We start from the raw sequence: 15305 nt of genomic DNA, 5'->3' as shown, positions 1-15305 counted from the left end.
CCGAACCCTCCACGCTTCAGAAATCCGCCACTCCTCAGTGGAAAAGGAAGCCCAAGCCATAGTGGAAGCTGTGCGACATTGGAGGCATTACCTGGCCGGCAGGAGATTCACTCTCCTCACCGACCAACGGTTGGTAGCCTTCATGTTCGATAATGCACTGCGGGGCAAAATCAAAAACGACAAGATCTTAAGGTGGAGGATCGAGCTCTCCACCTTCAACTACGAGATCTTGTATCGTCCCGGAAAGCTGAACGAGCCGTCCGATGCCCTATCCCACGGCACATGTGCCAACGCACAAATTAACCGCCTCCAAACCCTCCACGAGAACCTCTGCCACCCGGGGGTCACTCGGTTTTTCCACTTTATCAAGTCCCGCAACCTCCCATACTCTTTAGAGGAGGTCCGTACAGTCACAAGGGACTGCCACATCTGCGCAGAATGCAAACCGCATTTTTTCAGGCCGGATGGTGCGCACCTGATTAAGGCTTCCCGCCCCTTTGAACGCCTTAGTCTGGATTTCAAAGGGCCCCTCCCCTCCACCAACCGCAACACATACTTCCTTAATGTGGTGGACGAGTACTCCCGCTTCCCATTCGCCATCCCCTGCTCTGACATGACCGCGGCCACAGTCATTAAAGCCCTGAACACCATCTTCACACTGTTCGGTTGCCCCGCATACGTCCACAGCGACAGGGGGTCCTCTTTCATGAGTGACGAGCTGCGCCAGTTCCTGCTCAGCAAGGGCATAGCCTCAAGCAGGACGACCAGCTACAACCCCCGGGGGAATGGGCAAGTAGAGAGGGAGAACGGCACGGTCTGGAAGACCGTCCGACTGGCCCTACGGTCCAGGGACCTCCCAGTTTCACGGTGGCAGGAGGTCCTCCCGGACGCTCTCCACTCCATCCGGTCGCTATTGTGTACGAGCACTAATCAAACGCCTCATGAGCGTCTCCTTGTCTTCCCTAGGAAGTCCTCCTCTGGAACGTCACTGCCGACCTGGCTGGCGGCCCCAGGACCCATCTTGCTCCGAAAGCATGTGCGGGCACACAGGGCGGACCCGTTGGTCAAAAGGGTTCACCTCCTCCACGCAAACCCGCAGTACGCTTACGTGGAGTACCCCGACGGCCGACAGGACACGGTCTCCCTGCGGGATCTGGCGCCCGCCGGCAACACACACACCCCCCCGACACCATTCACCCAACCCCCCCCTTCCTGCCACCGCCGCACCCCGCGACCGCCCCCTTCCCAGGAGGATCGGTTCCCCTCCCCTCAGGCCCGACCAAGAATAAAGCCCGAGCTGAAACCGTAAGGCCCCCGGAGACGACAACACCGGAACAAGCACCACCACCGGGGCCGAGGCGATCGACACGGACGACCAGACCGCCCGACCGACTCGTGGCGTCGATCTAAATCAATATATGGACTTTTCACAAGAACATTTTGCTTTTCTCCCGATACCTTCTGTAAATAGTTGAAACAGGACAAAATTGTACATACTGTATTGCCATATGAATGTTTTCCTCCCAGGACCAGCCCTGTAAACCCTTACCACCATGCGAAGCATCACCCCGCCGGGTTCATTTTTGACAAGGGGTGAATGTGGTAGTATGTATTAGGGGTCATGTGGGACTGGAAGCCCTAATGTCATTGGCTGACAGATCCCGGGTCCTGGTTGGCTGTTGACCTCTAGCTCCGCCCTGAAGGCGGAGTATAAGAAGCCGAAGTCCTCCCCCGCAGGCCATTCTACTATCGAGCTGCGGGGGAACAGACACGCTTAATAAAGCCTCATCGACTTCACTCTATTCGTCTCACGGAGTCTTTGTGCGCTACACTAGGAATCCTGCCATCACTGTTTTGAAGAACCATTCAAACATGATACAGCGCTGTTTTGAGTTGTTTCTGCATATCACTGCTGTGCAGGGTATTGATGGTTGGAATCATTACTAGCCTAATTTTAATTTGGTTTGTTTGAGAAGAGAACTTGGATAATGGAATGCTGCCATTGCTGTTCGTAGGCTGACTCCAATCCTCCAACCACAGCTGCATTTCACCACATAATACTCTACTACTTTTTGGGGGACGTTTAATAGCATGCTATGTTTCATTGCATAATTCTGTGCTGCATGTCATAGAATAGTTATGTGCTACATTTCATCACAAGATTCATTATCCACACAAAATAAATTGGAAATTTGGGGTGATGGCTGTGGATAAGTCACAATATACATTCCATTTCATGGTTTAATTTTCAGAAACACTGAACATCATGATCTGCCAATTATATTCTACATAACTTGACCATAATCCATCCATTTTGTGGCTTACATTTTTTAATATCGTGACCCTAACCCTTTTTCAATTAATTTCAATATTAATTTTAATTGGTCTCTTCATAGAGAGGCTCATTACATTAGGGGCAGTAAGAAGTCTTACAACACCAGGTTACAGTCCAACAGGTTTGTTTCGAATCACTAGCTTCCGGAGCACTACTCCTTCCTCAGGTGAGTGAAGAAGTGGGTTCCAGAAACATATATATAGACAAAGTCAAAAATGCAAGATGATACTTTGAATGCGAGTCTTTGCAGGTAATTAACTCGTTACAGGTCCAGATAGAGCAGGTTAAAGAGGTGTGAATTGTCTCAAGCCAGGACAATTGGTAGGATTTCACAAGCCCAGGCCAGATGGTGGGGGGTGAATGTAATGCGACATGAATCCCAGGTCCCGGTTGAGGCCGTACTCATGTGTGCGGAACTTGGCTGTAAGTTTCTGCTCGGCGATTCTGCGTTGTTGCGCGTTCTGAAGGCTGCCTTGGAGAACGCTTACCCGAAGATCAGAGGCTGAATGCCCTTGACTGCTGAAGTGTTCCCCGACTGGAAGGGAACATTCCTGCCTGGCAATTGTTGCGCGATGTCTGTTCATCTGTTGTCGCAGCGTCTGCATGGTCTCGCCAATGTACCACGCTGCAGGACATCCTTTCCTGCAGAGTATGAGGTAGACATTAGGGGAGGCAATGGCCTAGTGGTATTGTCGCTGGGCTAGTAATCTAGAGACCATCGGTAGCACTCTGGGGACCTGGGTTCAAATTCCACCATGGCAGATGGTGAAATTTGATTTAAATAAAAATTATCTGAAATTAAAAGTCTAACGATGACCATGCAACTGTTGTCGGTCGTCGTAAACACCCATCTGGTTCACTAATGTCCTTGAGGGAAGAAAATACGTCGTCCTTTCCTGGTCTGGCCTACATGTGACTCCAGATCCACAGAAATGTGGTTGACTCTTAAATGGCCTCTGGGATTGGCAATAAACGCTAGCCCAGCCAGTGACGCCCACATCCGTGAATGAATAAAAGAAAAATGAAATATTTAGATGGAATGCCTGTACTTACTATTTGAATGGCTTGTTACTGTAAATTTGTTACAAAGCTGAACATTATTTAAAAGAAGCCACTTGAATTTGCTTAGCACTTGTTGTCCTTCTACTCTGTGCTTGTGGTGCTGGATCCTTCCTTTATTTGATATCCAGATCCTCTCACCAGCTGGTATGCCACATGTGAGAGTGTCGCCCTTATGTCTGCTGCTCATCATAGTGTGCCCAGCCTAGATTTCACTCAAATCTGTTCAACACAGTGGAGGGGGCGGGTGTGAGACTTCCGCTGTGCACGATTTAAAACCAGATTCTAACTGCCTGCATAAAGAACATATTTGGAATTTTTCTACAAGTAGCAAATCGGGCTTGTGCACAAAATGTTTTAGCCTTTTTCAGAAAAGATGTGATACTCTTCAACATTTGAGTTTCGATAAGATCCCCCTCTGTTGTGATAGTTTCACTTCATGATGGTGAGTAAAGACATTTCTACTTCATCCAACATCAATCTATCAACTTTCCTATGTTTTACTATTCCGGCCGATTTGGATGAAAACAAGGATTCCTCAACATTTTAACTTTAAGCACCATCTAGTGGTTTTAAGAGGATCTACAATACATTGTGCAAATTCCACACTGATGTTGGAACAGGATTCAGACTTTGAAAAACAAGGCATGAAATGTAACCTCCACCTCTCAGTTCTGAGCATTTTGTTTTGCCGATATAGTTTTTATAAGATAGTCTGGTTTTACTTTTGTAATTAGTAATACTAATGGAACTATTATTTTACCACAGATCCACTGATTTCCAAATCTGCTTCTCTTCCTGCTTATATGAGGAATGGATTGCACAGGGTAAGATTACATTTTGTTCATCACCTGGTTGGCTCGTCTCCTGAAGGAGAAAAATGAAAGTGTGCATTGATTCAGTGTAAATGTCTGCTTCTGTCTGATTTTGTATTCAATTTGGGTGTAACTACACCACAGGGACTTCAGCGGTTGAAGAAGGCAGCTTACCACCACCTCCTCAAGGGCAACTAGGGATGGGCAATAAATGCTGGCCTAGCCAGCAGGGCCCATATCCTGAAATGAATTTTATTTTTAAATGTTCCCACCCCTGCAAAGATATTTTAAATGTATTGTCATTTCTCCTGCTCCAAGTGTCCAGCTCACCTATCGGGCTCACCTGCTTCTCAGCTAGCATTCATGAGTCATGAGTTGAGAGATGTCGGTGTCTACAACGTGCAGTTTTAATAACATTGAATATATCAAAGTAATTATACAGCATTATAATTAGAATGTATAACTGTACATTTGCACATTCTCTAAGTATGTAACAAACCAGGTAGAGATTTCATGCAAATTCTTTATTATATTGATCAAATCAGTCTTGAAGATAGGATGATGGTTTAATGCTCGGAGTGGTGAAAAAGCAGTTCAAAGAATGTTATTTTAAACTGCAAATAACTAACAGATTGTTTATTTTCACCCAACACCATTCACCATTTCTTTAGCCTCAGAGTGCTGATATTTTCCAATATGATAACGACAGTTCTGTTAACTGGGGAATGAGAGGTAAGATATTAAGACTGGCTGGATAAAATAAAATATAAAATGCTTAAATAAAGACTAAAAAAGCATCTGACGACCTGTTTGAATTGTTAAAATAATGTTAAGTGTATTGATGCACGCACACAGTACTGACAATTAAAAAGGAATGTCCTTCCCTTCCCTTCACGAGCTAAATGTGGTTCAGAATTTCTGTACTGACGGGATTATTATATCTACTTTTTAATATTTTATGCCAAAATTTTCTGAGGACAGGAAAGTCATACCATCAGTATGCATGGCAGTGCACCAGGTTAGAGATGGTGATGGAAAGGGTCAAAGACTGCACAGTATTTAAAATATTGGTGGTTTTATAATATGTAATAATGTTGCTGCGTCAGTGTTCTTGTGCGAACACTTGTCTCTCAATGCCCGAAACCACTCACAGGAGCAGTGATGAATTTTAACTTTAGATAGTAGAAGAGGTGCTAGATACACGTAATTGTATTGGTGTGGCTCTGTTTATTCTTCTGTTTCATGTAAAATATCTTTTCTTTCTTTTACAGAATACAAGGTAAGGACTGCAGATTGGAGCCTGTTGCCATCGATAGATCCCTGCTGTGCTGCAATGAAGGAGAGAAAGGAAATGCCCTCTCGTACTGCCATTGATTCCTTTACAATAATTAAATATAATTCTTGATTGCTAACTGGTGATCTCCATCCTAACAGCAGAAATGTAATCCCTACAGTGCAGAAGGAGGCCATTTGGCCGATCGAGTCTGCACTGACCCTATGAAAGAGCTCCATCCCCCAACCCCCAGCGCAGGCCCACTCCCTTGCCCTATCCCTGTAACCCCACCTAACCCTTGAGCACTAAGGGGCAATGTAGCATGGCCAATCCACTTAAACTGCACATCTTTGGACTGTGGGAGTATACTAGAGCACTCAGAGGAGACCCACGAAGGAGCACGTGCAAGCTCCGCACAGACAGTTATCCAAGATCAGAATCAAAACCAGGTCTCTGGTGCGGTGACTAACCACTGTGCCGTAAAATCAACATCACCCTACATAATAATCTCAGATAATTTCACACCATCCCAGAATATAAGGGGCTGGATTCTCTGCCCCGCCACGTCACTTTTCAGTCTCGACTCGCCGGCGGGATTCTCCTTTACGCTGGCCGGTCAATGGGGTTTCCCATTGTGGGGCAGCCCCACGCCGTCGGGAAACCCCCGGTGCCTGCAAAAAGGAGCATCCCGCCAGCAGAGAATCCTGCCCAAGGGTTTTCCGAGTAAGAGTAAGTTGAAGATGTTTGCCAGACATCATTTACTCACGTCTGCATATTTATATGGTAACCCTTTTACCATGCAGTGTCAGTGGCCTTCTTACTAATATTATTTAGTTGCTGCCTAAAATGACGAAGGCTGCAACTTGGAAGACTTCTATTGCTAATACAGAATCAGAACTGATTATCTCTTATTCTCTGTTTTGGCATCTACCTCCTGAGGCAATTCCATGCCCACTTCTTTCAAAACAAATGTGTTAATTTGTCACTTTATTATGAAAGACAATTAATCAGGTTTTAAAAGGCATGTTGAAATTGTATTACTCAGTGCTAGTAAGTAAGTGCTAGGTCAACCATTTCAAAAAATGTTGAATGTACAAGTTTTGGTGTAATCTTTGATACTCTATAATTGCCGAAGGCCTAAAATCACTGAAGGGGCGGCACAGTGGCACAGTGATGAACACTGCTGCCTCACAGCACCAAGGACCCGGGTTCAATTCCGGCCTCGCGTGACTGTGTGGAGTTTGCCTGTTCTCCCCGTGTCTGCGTGGGTTTCCTCCAGGTGCTCCGGTTTCCTCCCACAGTCCAAAGATGTGCAGGTTAGGTAGATTGGCCATGTTAAATTGCTCCTTAGTGTCCAGGGATTTGCAGGTTAGGTGGGGTTACGGGATTGTAAGGATAGGGTGGGAGTCTGGTTAGGGTGCTCTTTCAGAGGGTCGGTGCAGACTTGATGGGCCGAACGGCCTCCTTGTGCATAGAAATTCAATGACAATGTAGAAATTATGCGAAAGCCTCCAATATACACCTTTTTGTTTTCCCTGTGATAATTGTCATCAGTTTGCTAACCAGCGAATCTATTACTATTTATCCTCTAAGTATCTTTCATAATTTTGAAAGGTTTCATTAGATTTGCCTTCTATGCTCCAATAAATAAAGTGCCATCTTTTCTTGCCTTCCTTCAAAATTATAACCTCTCCGTCTTCATACCATTCCAGTGAATCTTTACTGTTCACGTTTCCATGTCTGTAATATCCTTCCTATTATAAGATGTACAGTAGTATGTGCAGTACTCCAGCACTGGCTTAATCAATATCTTGATTCAACATCACTCTCCTGCTTTTATATTCAATATCTCTGTACATAAAACACAGAATCCCATTTTATTTTGTTATGGTCTTTCCTTTCTGAACTCCCACCATTCAAGATAGATCTTATCTGTTCCACCAATCTGATAAAAAAAATCTTACCATCAAAGGTGGCCTTCCTTTACTGTTCGTTTTCTCTACCTTGAGTTACTTCGGCCTACTCTCTGCCAACATCTCCAATCTTTTGTTTGTTTTCCTTCAATTTCTTCCACTTTTCCTCATGGGTCCCGAAGAAATAACACTACCTAATTCCCGCTAATCTGAAAAAATTCTATTTACCACAAATTTTGCTTTGCATCTCTTAGCCACTCCATGCACACAGCTACATCCCTTGTAATAGCAAGTGCCGTATCAAATCTCTTATTTAGCACCAAGCACCTTGCGTAAAACCATACTTGAAAATTAATTGCATTCCTTTCGTGTTAACATATTCTGGGATTTCCTCAAACAATCCAGTTTAGTTGGTTCAGCCTTTTAGTGAAGCTTCATAGTAAATGAGGCATGATTATGCCATGAATATGAAAATTAATAGCATTAAACTGCAAGAGGATGAATTATTTGCAGCAGTGATAGCATGGCCTGCAATCGTAAAGGTAAGTTGTAATTACAAGAACTTCAAGATAATATTCCTTCTCTGATTCATTAGACATGTTTGTAAAACCAATCCATGTTTTGCAGTCGGAGGCAAAGGATTGCGGATCACTTACACTTGTCCATAGACTGTGGCCATTGGTAGGGTCTGTCCCTCAATTCACAGACAACTTCCACTCAGGGTTGCATGTTTTTGCCATGGGTCTTCATGTGATGAGCAGGCTGATTTTTGACCTACAGATCTTTGGGCACTTGAGGAATTAATGGGAAGTGGAGTGAAGGATTTTCCGTCCTTCTCCACTGTCAATTTGTCTCATCATTAAGGTGTTGGGACTCAAAATATAATGCAGATTGAGAGGCATTTTTTGCCATTCTGAGCAAACACATCCCACTCACTCAAGCCAATGCTGCTGCACTTCAAGTAGAGCTCCAGACTGTCCCTTGAGCCTTCTCTTCATCCTTCCATCCTGTGGACCGTAAGCTGAGTTATAGCACTTTTTGTGGTCATTAAAGCAAAAAGGCAGGACAGTGCCCCCAACAGGGGAACTGGGACCTGTGCGAACAAGACAAGCAATCGTATGTTTGCCCAGATTGAACAATTATTACACGCAAGTACAATGGGCTGGATTTTTCCAGGCTGATGGGAATCTCGCCCACAGGTTGGATAACCGGCAGCAAATCCCATCAGTTCCATGCCCTTCAGGCCACTGTCGGGCTACTTCTGTGATTGAGGTCTGCCCGCTGAATGGTGCCCTCAATCAGAGGCTGGTAGCTACTCATCACCAATGAGAGTGGTGAAAGTTAGCAACAATGTTCTCAGCAGAGGCCCAGGAACGTCCTGGGACCCCAGACTAAAGGTGAGTGGGGAGGGATGGGCATTGCCTTGTGGATGTCGCAGGGAGGTGGTGTGCGGAGCCAAGGGCAAGGGAATGGCTTTCAGTGACTATCCCACCCACCTTTCATTATGGGTCCCACGATCAGGAGTGGAGTTTCTAATAATCTGACAGAGTTTGCTGGGCGGCCTTCGTAGACATGGGAGAGCTGTGCAGCTTCCATTAAATCCCTGTTATGATTGAATAGCTGGCAGTGTGGGTAAGCTGAGTGAGACCTGCAGCAGTGAAAAGTGCGTGAGGTTGAGGTAATGTGTATGAATGTCAGGTATGAGTCCAGATTAATGGAGATTGGTGGTTGGTGAATGATGTGCATGTCCTGATTTCTGCAGTGGGCAGAGGCTAGTGATGCAGTTGCTCGGATTTGGCATTTCAAGATACATCCCCTGACCTTGAACAATCATGTAAGGTCCTTGAACTTCTTGTGGTATTGAATCCAGGTGCTCAGGATTCTGCCATTGACCTTCATAGCTGTCTGCTTCCACTGTCTTCTCAATGAGCATCTTGAGAGCCCCGGGACTTCTTCTGATAAAACTTATCTCTCCTCCTTTCCATCTCCGCCACAGAAACCTCCAGTTCAGTGTCCAAAAACCTTGGAGGCTGTTCCCTCCCCTCTTCATCATTCCTCTCTTTACCGTCTACCCATGATTTCCAGTACCTGCTCCAGTCACAATGCTCCTCCCCTTTAAAAGTTGCAGACTAACTTTAATCAGGGCAGGCTATTTATAAGTGCTGATAACCACTGACTATCTTGACCCCCTGCTGCTATGTCCAGCGAATGAACAGCATGACGAGAGCTGATTGGATGTAAAGATCATTCAAATAAGCAGGCAGCACAAAATTGGCATCCTGCCTGCATTGCAATCAACAGGTACAGGTTAACTGTTGGTAACAGACTTATATTGGATTTTTATCTTGTTGCTGCTGGCTGTCAGTGAGTTCTCTGTGCATCAGAGATGCTCTGTTTGCTAGGGACTCTAAAATATCACACCGCTAAATCATATCTCACAAGATATAACGTCAGTTAATAAAAAGTCACTATGTTTACCATTTTCTAAACTATCTGTAAATAATGCTGAAATGTTCTACTGTTACAATACACTAACAAGCCTCTCACTAAAAGACTGTGTGACACAAGGCATTCTCTGCTTAAACATCATTGTACCGTGCCATCTGTTTGTAACACTAAAACAACACATCTCTCACTTTTGCACTTTTCTGTTGGAAGCTGAAGATTTTCCCACCATTCACTGCACTTGCAAATGTAAACCTCCATTGTTTTGACAGCTGTAGAGAAACTGGGGCTTTATTGAAAAGTGAAATCGTAGAGCAGGATTCCCTTACTTGATGGAATAGGAACCATAAGCCTCGTGCTTCCAACAGTTTTTCCTGAGGGTTAGGGGCGCCGGGCCATATAAATTGGGAAGACCAGCCGATGCTGGGTTTAGATATCTGTTTCACATCTATTTCAACAGGACACCTGAACAAATATAATATTCTCTTATACCCGTTGAAATAATCTAATGAGAATTCACATGAATTACCTTTTTTTTTAACGTTGCTTTGGAAATGTTATATAATTAAACTTAATTTTGTTATAGCACTTTAAGGTAGCTGTTTAAAATGCCATTATTTGTGACTCAATTAACAAAGCAGTCACAGCCATTGCCAAATTTGTATAGTTATTTCTTCCTTCCAGTAATTACTAAGCAAGTCGACATAAAAAGATTAGAATCTAAACTAACAGGATAACTAAGAATATGTTACATGGAAGGTAAGCGTTGACAATGCCAGAGTTCACAGTCAGAAACAATCAGAGGTGTGTGAGCCAGGGCTGTCTGACATTTTAATTGAGTTATCATGGTGACAGATCATTCTTGGCTACCACATTTCTGAATAAACATATGTCTGCATCCCGCATGCAAGAAGCTGCTTAAAACTTAAAGGCTCTTTCATGGAAAGCAATCCCTTGAAATAATTACAAACGTGTTTTGATAGGAGTTTTATTGAGCACATTATGTTGTGTAGTATATTTTTCTGCACTTATTAGGCACTTAAATGATTTTTAGAACAGAAGTATGTGAGGAAACTTGTTGTAATAATTGTACTGATTACCAAAGCCTTTCACCATTATCTGTAGTCCAATTTTTCCTTCTTATTTGCATTCTACACCAAATACATTTGAAGTGGTTTGTTCACTGCAATTGATTGAATGTTGTTTCCTTTCCAGATTTATCCATTTCACCTACTAATGGTAACCACCAGAGGTCGGAACAAGTTGCCGAAAGATGTTGACAGAACAAGATTAGAGGTGTGTAATGTGAAACAACTGTGTCTCTGTGATACCTCAATAGTCCTGTTGTTTCCATGTATTTGCATAATGTCAAGTCCAGAATCAAGCAATAATAATCAAAAATTCATTTATATGAAAGCAATGTGCTGGATTTGTATTTGGTTTATACTAAACCACAAGGCATTTTGTGTATTAAAAAAGGCCAATTAAATAAGAGGAAAGTTTCCAGAGTTTGTGGCATTGTAACCCTTCAGGAGAGGAGAGAAGAAATTTGCCTCTCTAGTATGTATTTGTTCTGTATAAAGTAACTGAAACCACCAAAAGCACAAAATAGCGCTGAAGTAACCCTCACAAGACCCTCAGGGACACCACAATAGATGCCCCCCATGGGACTTGTGGAATACGAGCTCCTCCGCTAGCGGGCAGAGGCCCAATAGCTGGGGCTCCAAAAATTGCCTTATTAAAGCCGGCCCGTACTGGGACCGGTGAGAGCAGGAGTCCCAACTGGGACCTTGGGACTAAGCTATGTTGCTATCTTTACATTTGTTGTCAAATTAAACTTCTTTTGGATTTGCCCTCTGGGGCATCCTGAATTTTTATACTGGTGACAAGGAAAACAATGGCTGTGATCCTGGATGTCTTGACTACACTGGAATTCCCCAGCATGAGAACGAGATCAGCAAAACTTTAAAATTACCACTTTTTGGAAGACGAGAGACTTTTGATGCAGGTGTTGAAGACTGGGCCGAGTGTACTGAATGAATGTGGTATTCCTTCCAGGCAAATTATATTGTTGGAAATGACCAGCTAAAGGTAATGCTACTGACCATCTGTGGGTCCCCGACATTCAGCTTAATCAAGGACCTCACCTGTTTTGTTACCTGTATGGCAGATTACATGTGCTACTCAATTCAGTTACAGCAAAGGCTTTTGGAAGAAGGCTCAAAGTCGTCCAGAAGTTTTACATAAAGTTTATTGAGTAACACAACTTAAATAACTGCGTGAGCTCTTACTTTAAGAACTGTACTAGTAGAAAGGTTACAACTTTTCTATGCACTACAACTAGGCCTGACCACACTAGCAGCCCTGAGCTAAATCTCTGCCTTTGTTCTCCTCACAGTCTAATCAATCAAAGAGCCTTGAGGGCTGCTTGCTTCCCTCATTATATCTGCCAGTGCTGCCCCTAGTGGTCTTTCCATTTCCCATCAGCCCCTCTGAACATACCCATGTAAAGCTCCCGACATCACCTAGCCGGACCTTTAGCGAACTCATGAAACTTGTTGCGAATCATTCCAACCCTAAACCATCAGTATTAATGTAGAGATACCACTTTAATACAGCTGGACAAACCCCTGGGGAATTGGTTACGGAATTTTTAGCACGCCTTTGCAAGTTACCCTCGCATTGTTGTGACTTTGTCCCATCCCTCTTTGAAATGTTAAGAGATCGTTTGGTGTGTGGCATAAACAATATGGTGGCCCAAAGGAAGCTGTTAGCGGAATATGCCTTGGATCTAAAAAGGGCCATAGAGCTGCCTCTCTCCTTCGAAAATGCGGAAAGGGGAGTTCAGGAACTCCAGGGTTCCAGGGACTGCGACGTATACAGAGTTGGCCTGCCCCGTACCAACGAGTGATGCCCGCAAGGATAGGGCTTATGTTTTTCACTGGCGTTTCACTCTTGACTTTCCTTAAGAAAGTCCTGAGCGATCCTCTTACCTGCAAGGGGCTGGCAGGGCTCTGCAGTGCTCCTCGTAGCTCTGGCTGCGGATACAGGGCACTGCACTTCCGGTCGGGAGTCCGTGCATGCGGACGGCGGCGGCCTGCAGCGGCCGTGCCGTGCGCGATGGCGGACTCACACCGCGGACCGTCATGCAAAATGTAGACACTCCCAAGATCGCACGTGCCCGCGGATCCGTGCCGTCCGATCACTCCCCGAGCCATCCATGAGGCCCTCCCCCGATGATCGATCCCCCCCGCCCCCACCAGGGCAGCCGCGGACTGAGTCCGCAGCCGTCACCCGAGGTTCCCATTCGCCGATATGTGGTTAGAACCACGCTGTCGGGAACTCGGCCAGTTTTGCGCAGAGAATCGGGGGGGGGGGGGCTCAGTCAATGGCCCCCTAGCCACGTCGCATAGATCGCGCACGAGCGATTCTCCGGGGACCGGAATTCGGCGGGGGCGGGAATCGTGTCACGCCGGTCGGGGCCACTGGCAGCGGCCCCCTGGCGATTCTCCGGCCCGCGCTGGGCCGAGTGGTCGCCCGTTTTCGGCCGGGCCCGCCTGCATAAATTACAACAGGTATTTACCGGCGGCCTCGGTGGGGCCCCGGGGGATGCTCCCATGGTGGCCTTGCAGGAGCGGGCCTGTGCCGTGGGGGGCACTCTATTCCTCCACGCCATCCGCTGTAACAGTCCGCGATGGCTGGCGCGGAGATGAACCCCCCCTGTGCATGCTCTGAGATGACTCCAGCGCACGCTGGCGCTCCCGCGCATGCGCCAACTCGCGCCGGCCGACGGACGCCCTTCGGCGCCGGCGCGGCGCAGACCACTCCAGCGCCGGCCTAGCCCCTGAAGGTGCAGAGGATTCCGCACCTTCGGGGCAGCCCGACGTCGGAGTGGTTCACGCCACTCCTCGGCGCCGGAGTGGCCCGCCCCGCCGGTTCGAGGAGAATCCCTCCCATTGAGTTTATAAGTTATGACCACGTATGCACGACAGAGTGTGTATTACTTCCCAGTGAAGCACATACTATATTTGGACAGCACTGATAAAGCTACCCCCTTTGAATGCTTTCAGAGGTAAATGCACCATTCAGTGTTAGTAAGGCTGCAAGTGCAATGCTTGGTGCAGCATGAAAGCAATCTGCAAGCTCTTCTACAATTATGCACATGTTTATGGGCTCTCTTTGTTTCTTTGCAGCGTCACTTATCTCCAGAAGATTTCTACCGAGTGTTTGGGATGACACTTGGAGAGTTTGATCGACTTGCATTGTGGAAAAGAAATGAATTGAAAAAGCACGCCCGGCTCTTTTAAGCCCACATCGGCATCCTATTGGAGAAAAAGAAACAGAAATAGTATGGTCATGACTACACGAGTATACAGAGCATTTAATCACACAATCTTTTCATAGTGTTTACATATTATTATATAATGTTGAGAAACTACATGTATCTATGGATGTTTTGCAAATATTGGTCATTTGTGGGCTCATACTAATTGTAAGGGGAGGATTCTCCGGTCCCCCAGCGCGGTTTCTCTGCTTCTCAATAGGATTTCCCATTGAAGCCACTCCACGCCACCAGGAAACTGGTGTGAAAAGCGAATCCCTGTGGCCAAAGAATGCCGACCTATACCATGGAAATTTTGTGATATAATCCATTAATCATCATATTTCTTGGGACTCGTGTTTCACAGGCCCAGTTTCATGTTTAAAATTGGAATTCTGGAATAAATTAGGATTATTTGCCGTTTGTCTCTTTCTTTCTTTATCTTTCGTTTTTTCTTTTCTTGCTCAGTCTTGCTTTTTCATATCAGTTCCTTCTGCAAATATCAAATTACTTCAGAACATTTAAGTTACAAAACCAAAGCAGAATTACTTAATGACAAAAGCTCTGCAGAGGAAAGTATTGCAGATATTACTGAAATAGATTTTTGTGTACATTGTCCTAAGCAGGAGTCATTATGATCTCGCAGTTTAACACTTCTATAAATTATACAATTTACTGAATTGATTGACCTTTTTCCCAGCTGATATAGAGCCCATAATTGTTTTCTCACTGTCAGTTGCTGTATTCTGTTGGATAAATAAATAATGTAAATTTGGTTTAAAGTGATTTGTGCTCATTTCAATTCAGCTACAATGTGCGAACTTGCAATTGATTGATGTACAACATAAAGTCGTAATTCTAGACTGGAGCAAAAGTGGAAAACGGGAATATCAGCTGCCACTGGTTGGAACTCGAGGCAGAGCTCCTGCCAGGATTTTGCCCACTTCTACCCTCTGCAGCTGTTTTCTGGTGAGGAGACAGAGATCTTCCACTGCACTCGGCCAATGTGAAAAATGACTATCCAGGTTACTCCAGGAATATCCCCCTGTGGGCCTCCATAAGACCTCAATGGGACTCTTACCAGGCGGGAATTGCCATGAATCCTACTGATAATTTTTGAAATGCGCCAAAAGCTGAGCAGAAA

General features: G+C 45.2%; 1 protein-coding gene across 6 annotated transcripts in view; it reads left to right on the top strand.

The window, feature by feature from the left end:
* ablim3 (actin binding LIM protein family, member 3) overlaps positions 1-14943 on the top strand; it is a 514512-nt gene extending 499569 nt beyond the window's left edge. For 5 of the 6 annotated variants that reach the window (XR_011948320.1, XR_011948319.1, XR_011948323.1 and 2 more), the window contains 4 exons: positions 4163-4221; positions 4881-4941; positions 5481-11136; positions 14034-14943. Coding sequence is in view for 1 of the 6 variants with exons in the window: in XM_072512118.1 (XP_072368219.1) it covers positions 4163-4221; positions 4881-4941; positions 5481-5488; positions 11056-11136; positions 14034-14147 (323 nt within the window). In the remaining 5 variants the exon portion in view is untranslated. The remainder of the gene's footprint in view (positions 1-4162; positions 4222-4880; positions 4942-5480; positions 11137-14033) is intronic. The other variant, XM_072512118.1, reaches the window with a different exon arrangement.
* Positions 14944-15305: the final 362 nt, after the last annotated feature.

Source organism: Scyliorhinus torazame, chromosome 7 (genome assembly GCF_047496885.1).
Source record: "Scyliorhinus torazame isolate Kashiwa2021f chromosome 7, sScyTor2.1, whole genome shotgun sequence".
Taxonomy (NCBI): Eukaryota; Metazoa; Chordata; class Chondrichthyes; order Carcharhiniformes; family Scyliorhinidae; genus Scyliorhinus; species Scyliorhinus torazame.
Note: the sequence above shows the minus strand (reverse complement) of the source record. Positions and strands in the feature narration are given on the sequence as shown.